At 42.8% G+C, this 15,807-nt stretch overlaps 1 protein-coding gene across 42 annotated transcripts in view; it reads left to right on the forward strand.

The window, feature by feature from the left end:
• The window catches only part of LOC113036849 (protocadherin gamma-C5-like), a 276,532-nt gene that overhangs the window by 244,161 nt on the left and 16,564 nt on the right, over positions 1–15,807 (forward strand). Inside the window, exon 2 of one of the 42 annotated variants that reach the window (XM_026193461.1) lies at positions 8,958–10,028. The exons of 38 other annotated variants lie outside the window; for them this stretch is intronic. In XM_026193461.1, coding sequence (XP_026049246.1) covers positions 8,958–10,028 — 1,071 coding nt within the window. Of the gene's footprint in view, positions 1–513; positions 3,158–6,602; positions 7,565–8,957; positions 10,029–12,491; positions 13,563–15,807 lie in introns of those variants that run through there. 3 more of the 42 variants (XM_026193726.1, XM_026193426.1, XM_026193468.1) reach the window with 3 other exon arrangements.

Here is a 15,807-nt window from a genome sequence, read left to right on the forward strand (position 1 = left end):
GCACCTCCCCTCTTCATTGCTTCAAAAATAGAAACTGTCAACAATTCCTCTTAATCAAACAAAAACAGTCGCTTGTAGTGATGTTATGGCAACAGAGAAAATTACAATTTTGCAAAAATTAGTTGTGCTTTACACATCTCACCTGCATGCTTTGTATGTAGAGAATGGGCAGATTAATTTCGCTTTGTTTTATTTCTTTGTTGGAAATTGTTCTCTGTAAATGTCCGTTTTCTTTAAATGAATGGATGGAAGAATTCTGTGAAAATATAAATAACATAATGAGCCTCAAAATCAATTTTAAATCCAGAGAGATGACGTTGGATTAACAGGTCACACGACCAGCAGTGCATATTGGTGTACGGATTTAATCTCAGTGTTGTTGCTGTGTCTTTAACGGCACTGCTCAGCTGTCTTCCTATTGGATGTTACTGTGAGACGCTCTGCTCCAATAGTATACAGAACTGTACAAAGAGATCTACCTCCTCCCCCTACAGCCTCAGCATCGTAAACGTTAACAATGCAACGAGCTGGAGGACGGTGTGATGCGCTCGTATTTCGAATGTTGAGAAAAAAACAGAAAATTAAGCGTCAGACATGAAAAACATTGGGTGTTATATTTTTACGGATATAACTAACACTCACTGGAACTGGATATTCACTTTGCTTTACTTGATGGGAAATAACATGTTGTAACGGATCGGTGATGACAAAGAGAATGAGATACCGAGACTGGAGATGGCTGGCTCTTTGGTGGCATCATTTCTTTCTCTTGTGGAGTATAATAGACGGACAGACTCGTTACAGTATCCCCGAAGAACTAAAACAGGGCTCTGTGGTAGGAAATCTTGCCAAAGATCTGGGTTTGGCGTTATCTGACATTTTTGACCGCAGGCTGCGTGTCGCCTCTCAGGCTGGAGAGCAGTATTTCAGTGTGGATGCGGGGAAGGGCGAGCTTGTGGTGAATGACAGAATAGACAGAGAGGCTTTATGTGGACAAAGCGCCAGCTGTGTGTTACCTTTACAGATAGTTCTTGAAAAGCCTTTAAATTTACATCGAATTGAGGTCGAAATAAAAGATATGAATGATAATTCTCCAAGCTTCCAGACAAAGGAGCTGTCTTTGAAAATTGCGGAGTCGGCAGCAGTGGGAACTCGATTTGTTTTGGAAAGCGCAGAGGATGCAGACGTTGGGAGTAATTCAGTAAAATCCTACACGTTGACTAAAAACGAGTGTTTTACATTGAAAATGAAGGAAGTTGAAGATGGCAAAGCAGTGCCCGAGTTAGTATTAGAGAAACCTCTTGATCGAGAGAAGAAGGCCATTCATCAGCTACTGCTGACTGCATTAGATGGGGGTAACCCAGTATTGTCTGGTACCTCACAAATAACAATCACAGTGCTAGACGTCAATGACAATTTTCCAATGTTTGAAAAAAACACGTATAAAGTTTCTTTACAGGAAAATACTGCACAAAATACATTTGTAGTTAAAATTGCGGCGACGGATGCTGACGAGGGGCCAAACGGAGAAGTTGAATTCTCTTTTGGTTCGCGGACTCCAGATTCCGTGTTGTCGGTATTTGAAATCAACCCACTAACTGGAGAAATACATTTGAAAGGAGACCTAGATTATGAAAAAGCATCGTCCTATAAAATTGAAATTACGGCAAGAGATAAGGGTGTTCCTGAAATGGAAAGTCACTGTCGTCTACAGATAGATATTGTGGATGTAAATGACAACACTCCAGAAATTGTTCTCACCTCTGAACCGCAGCCAGTTCGCGAAGATGCAGCTAGTGGGACAGTTGTGGCTTTGCTCAATGCACGTGATGCTGACTCCGGTAATAATAGTAAAGTAACACTGAGAGTACCTAAAGGCTCTCCTTTCACTCTGAAACCATCATTTTCTAATAATTACGCGCTGGTTACAAGCGGTCCTTTAGACCGAGAGAGTTTCCCAGAGTATAATGTAGAAATCACAGCCACTGATTCAGGCTCTCCTCCCTTGACCAGTAAAAATATTATACCTGTTATTATCACTGATGTTAATGATAACCCTCCTGTATTCACTCAACGAAATTATAATGTGTATTTAAAAGAGAATGGAGTGCCAGGCTCTATCCTGTTCTCAGTATCAGCATCTGACCTGGATTTTGGTGAAAACGCAAAGGTCTCTTACTCTATACTGGACTCTAAAGTGCAGGACGTTTCTGTCTCATCGTATGTTTACATTAACTCAGATAACGGCAGCATCTACAGCATGCACTCGTTCGACTATGAGAAACTGAAGGTGTTTCAGATTCAGGTCCAGGCAAAGGATCAGGGCTCTCCGTCTCTCAGCAGCAACGCCACTGTCCATGTTTTTATCCTGGACCAGAACGACAATGCCCCCGCTGTTATTTACCCCTCCTCCGCTGCCATGGGCTCCCTCTCTCATCAGAGGATGCCTCGCTCCGCGAAAGCGGGTCACCTGGTTACCAAGGTGACAGCCGTGGACGCTGACTCGGGCCATAACGCCTGGATCTCCTACAGACTGGCGGAGGCCACAGACGTCTCTCTCTTCACCGTCAATCTGTACACAGGGGAGGTGAGGACTAAACGCGCTGTGTCCGAGCAGGACGACTCCTCTCAGAGGCTGCTTATAGAGATCAAGGACGACGGGGAACCGATCCAGTCCTCCACAGTCACGGTGTCCATCATACTGGAGGACGGCCTCCATGAGCCCATCTCAGACCTCCGACATAAAGCGGCCGAGCCCAGCAAGAAAACTGGGAGAATCACCCTTTATTTGATTCTCTCTCTGGCCTCGGTGTCCGTGCTGTCTCTGGTCACTTTCCTCATCTTAGCGGTTAAATGCATCAGGAACAGCAGTAGCAGCAGCACGTGCTGCATGAGACGGACCGACTCTGATGATTACAAGAACCCCAACAGAAACCTGCAGATTCAGCTCAACACTGATGGACCTATAAAATACGTGGAGGTCCTGGGAGGAGACATGCTGTCTCAGAGTCAGTCCTTCAGGTCCTGTATGTCTCCAATGTCAGAGTACAGCGATTTCACTCTGATTAAACCCAGCAGCACCACAGACTTTAAGGAGGTGATTAGTGTCCTGGATGCGTCTTTACCCGACAGCACCTGGACCTTTGAGAGCCAGCAGGTGAGAAGAAAGCAATCGTTCTTTTTACCCGTTTTGTGCTTTACTGGCTAGTTTAATTTTACGCACAAGTTATCCGTCGGTTTGTTTAATGTTTTTATGTGTATCAGTACCTATAGTTTGGCTTTTTGGCAACATATTTATACTGGTATACCAAAAAAATGTAATTTCATTATTAAATAGTGCAAATATGTTTGTTTGTTTTTCTTTGTTTTGTTTTTCAAATTTCCTTAAGCAACACACCATCATCATCACTTGCTCTGCTTAAATACTTTAAGCCAGCGAATTCAGATCTTATTCCTGCCTAATATTTGTTTGTGATGTCAAGTTTAAATAAAAAACAGAAAGCGTTTGAGACTGAGTGTTTGTAAACAAACCATTTACTGGGATTAGACTGCGTTTGTATATTGCTCTTCCTACAGTTGTTGGAATGACATTTCAGGACCACAGAAGCGGACAGCGACGCTTTAAATTTTTTTACAAAGGAGCCAAACGTCTTTCATTTACTGCAAGCATTTTCACCCAAATCATAAAACACAAAGAGTTTTAATAAGAAGACAACTTTAATATTGTAGTTGTCAAAGCTTATTTACTCGCATGAAGATTAATGATAACATGGATATTCTACCATCCCGTTATTCCTTTCACAAACTGTTACTTATTTATATAGAATTTTTCCCCAAATGTGGCTGTGTCTTTAAAAGCACTCCTCACCTCCCTTCTTACTGGGTAGCATAGATGAATTGTGTGCACCAATGAATCGTGCAAACATACAAAGGGATCTAGTCCCTCCCCCATGCACACACAGCACCCGAAACAGTTATATTGCAATGAGCTGGGTGAGGAGAAGCGATGCTCTTAACAGATTTAAATCAATTTTGTTCTTCTGTGAGGAGATTTCGGATATTTACCTTGGATTAAAATGTTATAGCCATGGATGTTAAATTTCGGTTTTTTGTTTACTTCTCTGGGAAATAATTATATCGGATCCGGGATGACAAAGACAATAGGATACCGAGACTGGAGATGGCAGGTGCTTTGGTGGCATCTTTTCTTTCTTTTGTGGAGTACAATAGACGGACAAACTCGTTACAACATCCCAGAGGAGCTAAAACGGGGATCTGTGGTAGGAAATCTTGCCAAAGATCTGGGTTTGGGACTGTCTGAGATTTTTGACCGTAAGCTGCGCGTTGCTTCTGAGGCTGGTGAGCAGTATTTCAGCGTGGATGCGGAGAAGGGCGAGCTGGTGGTGAATGACAGAATAGACAGAGAGGCTTTATGCGGACAAAGCGCCATCTGTGTGTTGACGTTGCAAGTGGTCATTGATAAACCTTTACAGTTGTACCGAGTGGAGGTGGAAATACAAGATATCAATGATAATTGCCCTACATTCCCATCTCCAGAAACAACATTGCAGATAGCAGAGTCGACAGCGGCAGGGGCACGTTTTCCTTTGGAAACTGCGCAAGATCTTGATGTCGGAGTGAATTCAGTGAGATCGTATAGTTTAAATAAAGACGATTATTTTACTTTAAAGCTTAAAGATGTCTCCGGTGGAAGGAAGGTGCCAGAGTTAGTCCTCTCTAAATCCCTCGACAGAGAAAAAAAGCCTACACATCACCTCCAACTAACAGCTATAGACGGAGGAAACCCGGTGAAATCTGGGATATCTCAGATAACAATAAATGTATTGGACATTAATGACAATTTCCCTGTTTTTGAGAAAAATGTTTACAAAGTCTCTGTAAGCGAAAATAGTGTGCAGGGTACACCCATTATTAAACTGATAGCAAAGGATATTGATGAGGGTCTCAATGGAGAAATTGAGTATTCATTTGGGGGGCACACACCAGACAGTATCTTCTCTTTGTTTGATATTGATTTATTAACCGGGGAAATTAGTCTGACAGAGAGTTTAGATTTCGAATCAAATGCTAATTATGAAATAGATGTTTCCGCTAGAGACAAAGGGACTCCGAGAATGGAGGGGCATTGCTCTCTCCATATTGAAGTATTAGATGTTAACGATAATGCTCCAAATATATTTCTGACCTCCCAACCTAACCCTGTGCCTGAGGATGCACCAAGTGGGACTGTAGTAGCGTTAATCAGTGCAAGAGACATGGATTCCGGTGACAATGGTAAAGTGACACTGCAGCTCCTTAAGGGCTCTCTTTTTAAACTGAAACCCTCTTTTTCTAATAATTATGCACTGGTTACTAGCGGTCCTTTAGACCGAGAGAGTTCCTCAGAGTGTAATATAGAAATAACAGCTACTGATTTAGGGTCCCCTCCTCTGTCGACAAAAAAGACTATTAATGTCACTATCACTGATGTTAATGACAATGCTCCTGTATTCACTCAGAAAACCTATAATGTGTATTTAAAAGAGAATGGAGTACCAGGCTCTATCCTGTACTCAGTATCAGCATCTGACCTGGATTTCGGTGAAAACGCAAAGGTCTCTTACTCTATACTGGACTCTAAAGTGCAGGACGTTTCTGTCTCATCGTATGTTTACATTAACTCGGATAACGGCAGCATCTACAGCATGCACTCGTTTGACTATGAGAAACTGAAGGTGTTTCAGATTCAGGTCCAGGCAAAGGATCAGGGCTCTCCGTCTCTCAGCAGCAACGCCACTGTCCATGTTTTTATCCTGGACCAGAACGACAATGCCCCCGCTGTTATTTACCCCTCCTCCGCTGCCATGGGCTCCCTCTCTCATCAGAGGATGCCTCGCTCCGCGAAAGCGGGTCACCTGGTTACCAAGGTGACGGCCGTGGACGCTGACTCGGGCCATAACGCCTGGATCTCCTACAGACTGGCGGAGGCCACAGACGCCTCTCTCTTCACCGTCAATCTGTACACAGGGGAGGTGAGGACTAAACGCGCTGTGTCCGAGCAGGACGACTCCTCTCAGAGGCTGCTTATAGAGATCAAGGACGACGGGGAACCGATCCAGTCCTCCACAGTCACGGTGTCCATCATACTGGAGGACAGCCTACATGAGCCCATCTCAGACCTCCGACATAAAGCGGCCGAGCCCAGCAAGAAAACTGAGAGAATCACCCTTTATTTGATTCTCTCTCTGGCCTCGGTGTCCGTGCTGTCTCTGGTCACTTTCCTCATCTTAGCGGTTAAATGCATCAGGAACAGCAGGAGCAGCAGCACGTGCTGCATGAGACGGACCGACTCTGATGATTACAAGAACCCCAACAGAAACCTGCAAATTCAGCTCAACACTGATGGACCTATAAAATACGTGGAGGTCCTGGGAGGAGACATGCTGTCTCAGAGTCAGTCCTTCAGGTCCTGTATGTCTCCAATGTCAGAGTACAGCGATTTCACTCTGATTAAACCCAGCAGCACCACAGACTTTAAGGAGGTGATCAGTGTCCTGGATGCTTCTTTGCCCGACAGCACCTGGACCTTTGAGAGCCAGCAGGTGAGGCGAAAATTGAAGAAATAACCTGCATACACTTTTCATTATTGCTGTCATACATTTCCAAAATAATCTTTTAAAAAATATATCATTTTAAATGAAAATTTAACATCAAATTGGTTTCAAGTGACAGCAGTAATTTATTTTTCGTGTGTTTTGACTCTAGTATGATTAGGGGAGAATAAATTGATACTATTGAACTGTTTTGCCTGCGCCTGATATATTTTAAATGACACCGAAGTGCAACTTTGAAAACAAATCTTTTTTGTGGCTTAAAATAAGCTATTTAAAATATTGTTCAGAATAAGATTGTCGGAATTGCATCTAAAAATCTTATGAACTTCTTTTTTTTTACCAAAGCATGAGCTCGAAGTGATTTTTTCGTATTCAAAATGTATCTTTTTTAAGCCTACCGACAACATATTTTATTGTTGTTGTTTTTTCTATAACACCAGAGATGTACAATTTGTGAGCTGATATTAAGCTGAACAGACAATGCATCTTTTATGTGGTCTTAATTCATTGCAGTAATCACTAGAAAACCTTTTGCCTTTTTAAATTAATATTCTTATTTATATTTATTTTTTATTTATATTTAATTTTCGAGAGAAAATTATCACACAGACCGGACTTGAACCTTCATTTGTACAGCTTCGCTTCTGGCAGTGTGTACTGGTTTCATGAATAGGCTTAGCTCTCTGTGATTGGATATTTAAACTGGATGCTGTGAACCAATAGCATACAGAACTGTACAAAGAGATCTACTCTATCCCCCATTCACTCGCATCACAGTAACCCTCACTGTGCTCGGAGGTGGAGAGGACATGCGCTTATCCAATGGCGTCCGGAATATATATTTTGTTACAAATAGCTTAAGGATTTTTCTATACAGTATCCATTCTGGTGATGGCTTTATATGCTGGGCTCTGTCGATGAATATTTGGATGGGAAATAATATATTCTAACGGACCAAGGATGACAAAGAGAATAGGATACCGAGACTGGAGATGGCAGGCGTTTTGGTGGCATCATTTCTTTCTCTTGTGGAGTACAATAGACGCACAGACTCGTTACAGCATACCAGAAGAACTAAAACAGGGCTCTGTGGTAGGAAATCTTGCCAAAGACCTGGGTTTGGCATTATCTGAAATTTATTATCGTAATCTGCGTGTAGCTTCTGAGACTGGTAAGCAGTATTTCAGCGTGGATGCGGGGAAGGGCGAGCTGGTGGTGAATGACAGAATAGACAGAGAGGTTTTATGTGGACAAAGCGCCCGCTGTGTGTTACCTTTACAAATTGTAACAGAGAATCCCTTGCAGCTGCATCGTATAGAAATTGAAGTAAGGGACATAAATGACAATTCTCCGGTTTTTATAACAGAGGAGAAATATTTAAAGATAGCAGAATCTACTGCCACAGGCATTCGCTTCCCTTTAGACATCGCGCAGGATCAGGACGTTGGAAGTAATTCCGTTAAATCGTACACATTAAGTAAAAACGAGTGTTTTAGTTTGAAACTGAAAGAGTTGTCTGGCGACCGACAGGTTCCGGAGCTGGTCCTAGAGAAACCGCTTGACAGAGAGAAGCAAAGTGTACATCAGCTATTACTGACAGCGTTAGATGGAGGTAATCCTGTAAAAACTGGAACGACAAAAATCGTAGTTACTGTACTTGACATCAACGACAATGTTCCTGTTTTTAAAAAAGCTTTGTATAATGTATCAGTACATGAAAATATTGTTTCTGGTTCTGTACTCGTTAAAGTCGAAGCAGCAGACGCAGACGAGGGCGTTAATGGAGCGATTCAATACGCATTTGCTGAACACACATCAGAATCACTGTTATCTGTTTTTCAATTGAATCCAGACACAGGTGAAATTTCTTTGATAGGGCCTTTAGATTATGAAAGCAATGCAGTGCATGAACTACGTATTACTGCAAAAGACAAAGGTGTCCCTGAGATGGAAGGTCACTGCCGCGTGCAAATAGTTGTCATAGACATGAATGATAATGCTCCAGAAATAGTGTTGACTTCAAAACCAAACCCAGTACGCGAGGATGCACCAAAAGGCACTGTTGTAGCATTAATCAGTGCACGAGACCTCGACTCTGGTAATAATGGAAAAGTTTCATTAGAATTAAAAAGTGGGCCTCCATTCACTTTGAAACCTTCATTTTCTGACAACTACGCTCTCATTACAAGTGGTGTTTTAGACAGAGAACGTTTTTCAGAATATAATATTGAAATTACAGCCACTGATTCAGGCTCACCTCCCTTGACCAGTAAGAAATCTGTACTTGTCACTATCACTGATGTGAATGACAACCCTCCTGTGTTCTCACAGCCCTCTTATAATGTGTATTTAAAAGAGAATGGAGTGCCAGGCTCTATCCTGTACTCAATATCAGCATCTGACCTGGATTTTGGTGAAAACGCAAAGGTCTCTTACTCTATACTGGACTCTAAAGTGCAGGACGTTTCTGTCTCATCGTATGTTTACATTAACTCAGATAACGGCAGCATCTACAGCATGCACTCGTTTGACTATGAGAAACTGAAGGTGTTTCAGATTCAGGTCCAGGCAAAGGATCAGGGCTCTCCGTCTCTCAGCAGCAACGCCACTGTCCATGTTTTTATCCTGGACCAGAACGACAATGCCCCCGCTGTTATTTACCCCTCCTCCGCTGCCATGGGCTCCCTCTCTCATCAGAGGATGCCTCGCTCCGCGAAAGCGGGTCACCTGGTTACCAAGGTGACAGCCGTGGACGCTGACTCGGGCCATAACGCCTGGATCTCCTACAGACTGGCGGAGGCCACAGACGCCTCTCTCTTCACTGTCAATCTGTACACAGGGGAGGTGAGGACTAAACGCGCTGTGTCCGAGCAGGACGACTCCTCTCAGAGGCTACTTATAGAGATCAAGGACGACGGGGAACCGATCCAGTCCTCCACAGTCACGGTGTCCATCATACTGGAGGACGGCCTCCATGAGCCCATCTCAGACCTCCGACATAAAGCGGCCGAGCCCAGCAAGAAAACTGGGAGAATCACCCTTTATTTGATTCTCTCTCTGGCCTCGGTGTCCGTGCTGTCTCTGGTCACTTTCCTCATCTTAGCGGTTAAATGCATCAGGAACAGCAGTAGCAGCAGTACATGCTGCATGAGACGGACCGACTCTGATAATTACAAGAACCCCAACAGAAACCTGCAGATTCAGCTCAACACTGATGGACCTATAAAATACGTGGAGGTCCTGGGAGGAGACATGCTGTCTCAGAGTCAGTCCTTCAGGTCCTGTATGTCTCCAATGTCAGAGTACAGCGATTTCACTCTGATTAAACCCAGCAGCACCACAGACTTTAAGGAGGTGATCAGTGTCCTGGATGCTTCTTTGCCCGACAGCACCTGGACCTTTGAGAGCCAGCAGGTGAGGACAAAAAAAACAGTAGATCTAAGCTTTTAGATCATTATTATTCTTATCGTCGTTTTTAAGTCACTTTGAAAAATCAGCGGTGTTTATTAAATTCTTGAAATGTTGCTTTTTTTGCACAGTGCAGATATTCTTTTTCAGTATAGAATTTTTTCTATTAGCATTATTAAAACTGTGGTATTGAATCGGAATTTATTGCAACTTAGCTTTCCGTTAAGGGTTTTTACTGTTGTCCTTTTAACTCGTGATCCATTAGCATTAAAACCCGCGTTCCCATTTCAATCGAAAACCACTTAATTTACTTTCCTGTCTGAATCACCCTAAAATAATAACGCCCTTTCAAAAAAATGTTGTGGGTTTTTTGTTTGTTGGTTTGTTTTTTGTTTTTGCGTCTGTATATTTTTTTCCTTCCACTCAGTCGTGATTTTCTTTCCATAAGTACTCTCTGAGGATCTTGAAATATTCACAATTGTTTCATTTTTCTCCGACATCTTTCTACTGTGATAGAAAATATCACAAACACTGAAAACGTAATGATGGCAACATACTTAAAGAATCGAATTATTTCGTATCACGATCTAGTTCGTTCATAACGTTCTCTTCTCTCTGCGACAGCAGTACACAATAATTTAATGTAAAGTTTTGTTTTTTTCTTTTACTTTGGAAACAGGGCATTTTTTGTGTCTTTCCACTCTATTGTGCTTGTATAACACCAAATTGTATTCCCCTCTCTTGTTTGTATTGTGAGAGAGGTGGTGCAAAACCCAAATAGCAATGTTAGTGCTCCGTCATTGGATAGTATAGATGTATGCTCTGAACCAATGGCATACAGATCTCTACAAAGAGATCTACTCTATCCCCCATTCAGTCGCGTCACAGTAACTGGCACAATGCTCCGAGATGGAGGTGGAGAGGAGATGTGCGTATACACAAATGTCCAAAATTTAGACCTTTGTTATTAACGTGCATTTGTGGATTGATCTCTAGCATCATATTCATTCTGGCGCTGGAATTATTGTCGAGGTGGTTGTGTGAACAATATATCGATGGGAAATAACACATCCTAACGGATCGGGAATGACAAAGAGAATCAGACACCGAGACTGGAGATGGCTGGCGCTTTGGTGGCATCATTTCTTCGCTTTGTGGAGTACAATATACGGACAGACTCGTTACAGTATCCCAGAAGAATTAAAACAGGGCTCTGTGGTAGGAAATCTAGCCAAAGATCTGGGTTTGGGACTATCAGACATTTTTGACCGTAAGCTGCGTGTCGCTTCTGAGGCTGGTAAGCAGTATTTCAGCGTGGATACGGGGAAGGGCGAGCTGGTGGTGAATGACAGAATAGACAGAGAGGCTTTATGTGGACAAAGCGCCAGCTGTGTGTTGCCTCTTCAAGTAGTAATAGAGAATCCACTACATCTATATCGTATAGAAGTGGAAATTAGAGACGTTAATGACAATGCACCGAAATTCCTTAGCAAAGAAAAACATTTGAAAATTGCGGAGTTGACAGCGGTGGGTGCGCGCTACCCTTTGGAGACAGCACAAGACCTCGATGTGGGTATTAATTCCCTAAAATCATACAGTCTTAGCAAAGATGAATGCTTTAGTTTAAAAATTAAAGAACTTGCGAATGGCAGAAAAGTACCGGAGCTTGTACTGGAAAAAACGCTTGACAGAGAAAAACAAGGTATTCATCGATTACTGTTAACAGCATTAGACGGAGGGAATCCTGTCAAAACGGGAACATCAAAGATCACAGTGACCGTTCTAGACAATAATGACAATGTTCCTGTTTTCAAAAAACCGTTATATAAAATTACGGTGCCTGAAAGCAGTCAAAGTGGCTTAATGCTCGCAAAGGTAGAAGCAACTGACCAAGACGAGGGTGTGAATGGAGAAATTGAATATTCATTTGCTGACCATACACCAGAGATATTGCGCTCTATTTTTCAGATCAACTCTGCAACAGGGGAAATTTTCCTTAAAGGAAAATTGGATTATGAAAACTTTGCAACTCACGAGTTAGATATCAGTGCAAAAGATAAAGGAATTCCTGAAATGGAAGGTCACTGTCGCGTACAGGTGGAGGTAATAGATATAAATGATAACGCTCCAGAAATTGTTCTGACTTCAAAACCGAGCCCAGTACCAGAAGATGCACCAAGTGGTACAGTAGTAGCTCTGCTTACAGCTCGAGACCTTGACTCCGGTGACAATGGTAAAGTGACATTATGGCTCCCAAAGGGCTCTCCTTTTAAACTGAAACCCTCTTTTTCTGACAATTACGCACTGGTTACTGGCCGTAATTTAGACCGGGAGACATTCTCGGAGTATAATATCGAGATTACAGCCACTGACTCAGGCTCACCCTCTCTATCATCTAAGAAGACTATTAATGTCACTATCACTGATGTAAATGACAACCCCCCTGTGTTCTCACAGCCCTCTTATAATGTGTATTTAAAAGAGAATGGAGTACCAGGCTCTATCCTGTTCTCAGTATCAGCATCTGACCTGGATTTTGGTGAAAACGCAAAGGTCTCTTACTCTATACTGGACTCTAAAGTGCAGGACGTTTCTGTCTCATCGTATGTTTACATTAACTCAGATAACGGCAGCATCTACAGCATGCACTCGTTTGACTATGAGAAACTGAAGGTGTTTCAGATTCAGGTCCAGGCAAAGGATCAGGGCTCTCCGTCTCTCAGCAGCAACGCCACTGTCCATGTTTTTATCCTGGACCAGAACGACAATGCCCCCGCTGTTATTTACCCCTCCTCCGCTGCCATGGGCTCCCTCTCTCATCAGAGGATGCCTCGCTCCGCGAAAGCGGGTCACCTGGTTACCAAGGTGACAGCCGTGGACGCTGACTCGGGCCATAACGCCTGGATCTCCTACAGACTGGCGGAGGCCACAGACGCCTCTCTCTTCACTGTCAATCTGTACACAGGGGAGGTGAGGACTAAACGCGCTGTGTCCGAGCAGGACGACTCCTCTCAGAGGCTGCTTATAGAGATCAAGGACGACGGGGAACCGATCCAGTCCTCCACAGTCACGGTGTCTATCATACTGGAGGACGGCCTCCATGAGCCCATCTCAGACCTCCGACATAAAGCGGCCGAGCCCAGCAAGAAAACTGGGAGAATCACCCTTTATTTGATTCTCTCTCTGGCCTCGGTGTCCGTGCTGTCTCTGGTCACTTTCCTCATCTTAGCGGTTAAATGCATCAGGAACAGCAGTAGCAGCAGCACGTGCTGCATGAGACGGACCGACTCTGATGATTACAAGAACCCCAACAGAAACCTGCAAATTCAGCTCAACACTGATGGACCTATAAAGTACGTGGAGGTCCTGGGAGGAGACATGCTGTCTCAGAGTCAGTCCTTCAGGTCCTGTATGTCTCCAATGTCAGAGTACAGCGATTTCACTCTGATTAAACCCAGCAGCACCACAGACTTTAAGGAGGTGATCAGTGTCCTGGATGCTTCTTTACCCGACAGCACCTGGACCTTTGAGAGCCAGCAGGTGAGCATAGAGTATTAAAAGATGTGACAAATAAAACTACATTTCAAATATCACTGATTGTGCTCCAGCAGAATTAAAATTATAGCTTTTTTGTGTGAAATCATAACGAGAACTCAAAATCGACTGCAATTATAAATAACTTGTGTATTTAAATTAAAGCACTAAATTTACATTTATTTTTAAATATCCGATCACTTAACTTTTAAGTTATTTCCATAAGTTGTGGTCCTCGGCTGGTTTTATCATTCACCACTGTGTCTGATAGTGTGCAGGTTTTCGAGTTGACCGTTTCAGCACCGCTCAAGTGGACAGCGACTCCCACATAGGCCACGTTAATCGATTTTGAAAAAATAAAAAAAAGACATTTCCTCAAGACGGTAACAAATAACAATACCTAAACATTTATATAACATATTTATCTGTTAGTAGATGTTTTATCTTTGTTTTGTTTTACATTTTCCAGAATTATTTATCTTCCCACAGACATCCTAAATTTGTTGTGACTAATATGTTCTATGATGAAAATGCTGTGATGATATAAGGAGTTTCGGGTGTTTTCAATCCTTCTATCATGGCAGTGCAAAAGCCTCATTGTGTCTTTAACGATGCTGCACCGTTGCCTTCTCATTGGATGCCAGCGATGGATGCTGTGCACCAATAGCATTCAGAACTGTACAAAGAGATCTACTCTCTCCCCCATGCAGCTTCAGCCATCACAATGCTCAGAGAGGATAGAGAGTAGGCAAATGGTTCATACACTTTGAGTATAAGATTAAATCTTAATCATATCTTTAGCTATAAAAACGTATCATTCCAATGGGATATGTCGCGCTTTTGGAATACGGATTTTTGCTTTATGGGCTCCGTTCTTTGTGGATATTGTGTTTTTTGTTAATCCAGGGATGACAAAGAGAAAGGAATATCGAGACTGGAGATGGCAGGCGCTTTGGTGGCATCATTTCTTCCTCTTGTGGACTACAGTAAACGCACAGACTCGTTACAGTATCCAAGAGGAGCTAAAACAGGGCTCTGTGGTAGGAAATCTTGCCAAAGATCTGGGTTTGGGACTTTCGGACATTTATGACCGTAAATTGCGCGTTGCATCTGAGGCTGGAAAGCAGTATTTCAGTGTGGATCCGGGGAAGGGCGAGCTCGTGGTGAATGACAGAATAGACAGAGAGGCTTTATGCGGACAAAGCGCCAGCTGTGTGTTGCCTTTGCAGGTGGTCATTGAAGATCCGTTACAGTTACATCGAATTGAGGTGGAAATACAAGATATTAATGACAATTCTCCACGTTTTCTATCAAATGAATTGTCTTTGAACATAGCCGAGTCAGCAGCAGTGGGTACACGCTTCCCTTTAGAGAGCGCATCTGACCCAGACGTTGGAAGCAATTCCCTTAAATCATACACACTCAGTAAAAATGAATGTTGTTCCCTTAGAATAAAAGAAATCGAGGGTGGGAAAACCGTCCCGGAACTTGTATTAGAAAAGCCTCTAGATCGAGAGAAAAAATCAGTCCACAAAATATTACTAACAGCATTAGATGGGGGGAATCCAGTAAGATCCGGAACCACACAAATAACCATAAGCGTTCTTGACAATAATGACAATTTTCCGGTTTTTGAAAAGAATCTTTATAAAGTGTCCCTGGGTGAAAAAAGTGTACAAGGAACTGTTGTTATTCAACCCAAAGCGTCAGATGCAGATGAAGGTTTAAATGGCCAAATAACATTCTCGTTTGGCTCTCGGACGCCAGACTCGGTGTTGTCGGTCTTTGATATTAACCCTTCAACCGGTGAAATCATTCTGAAAGGGGAGTTAGATTATGAAACTGCCAAGTCATATGACATTGATGTGACTGCAAAAGATAAAGGTAGTCCTCAGATGGAGGGTCACTGCCGCGTGCAGGTTGATATTACTGATTTCAATGATAATGCTCCCGAAATAGTTTTCACTTCTCAGCCCAAGCCATTGCGTGAAGACGCACCAAGTGGGACAGTTGTGGCTTTGATCAGTGCGCGAGACCTTGACTCTGCTGATAACGGTAAAGTAACGTTGCAAATTACCAAGGGCCCTCCCTTTGCTTTGAAACCTTCGTATTCTAATAATTATGCGCTGGTTACCAGTGGGACTTTAGACAGAGAACGATTTTCAGAATATAATATTGAAATTACAGCCACTGATTCAGGCTCTCCTGCCTTGACCAGTAAAAAAAATATACCTGTTATTATCACTGATGT

This window comes from Astatotilapia calliptera, chromosome 2, assembly GCF_900246225.1.
Source record: "Astatotilapia calliptera chromosome 2, fAstCal1.2, whole genome shotgun sequence".
NCBI classification, from domain to species: domain Eukaryota; kingdom Metazoa; phylum Chordata; class Actinopteri; order Cichliformes; family Cichlidae; genus Astatotilapia; species Astatotilapia calliptera.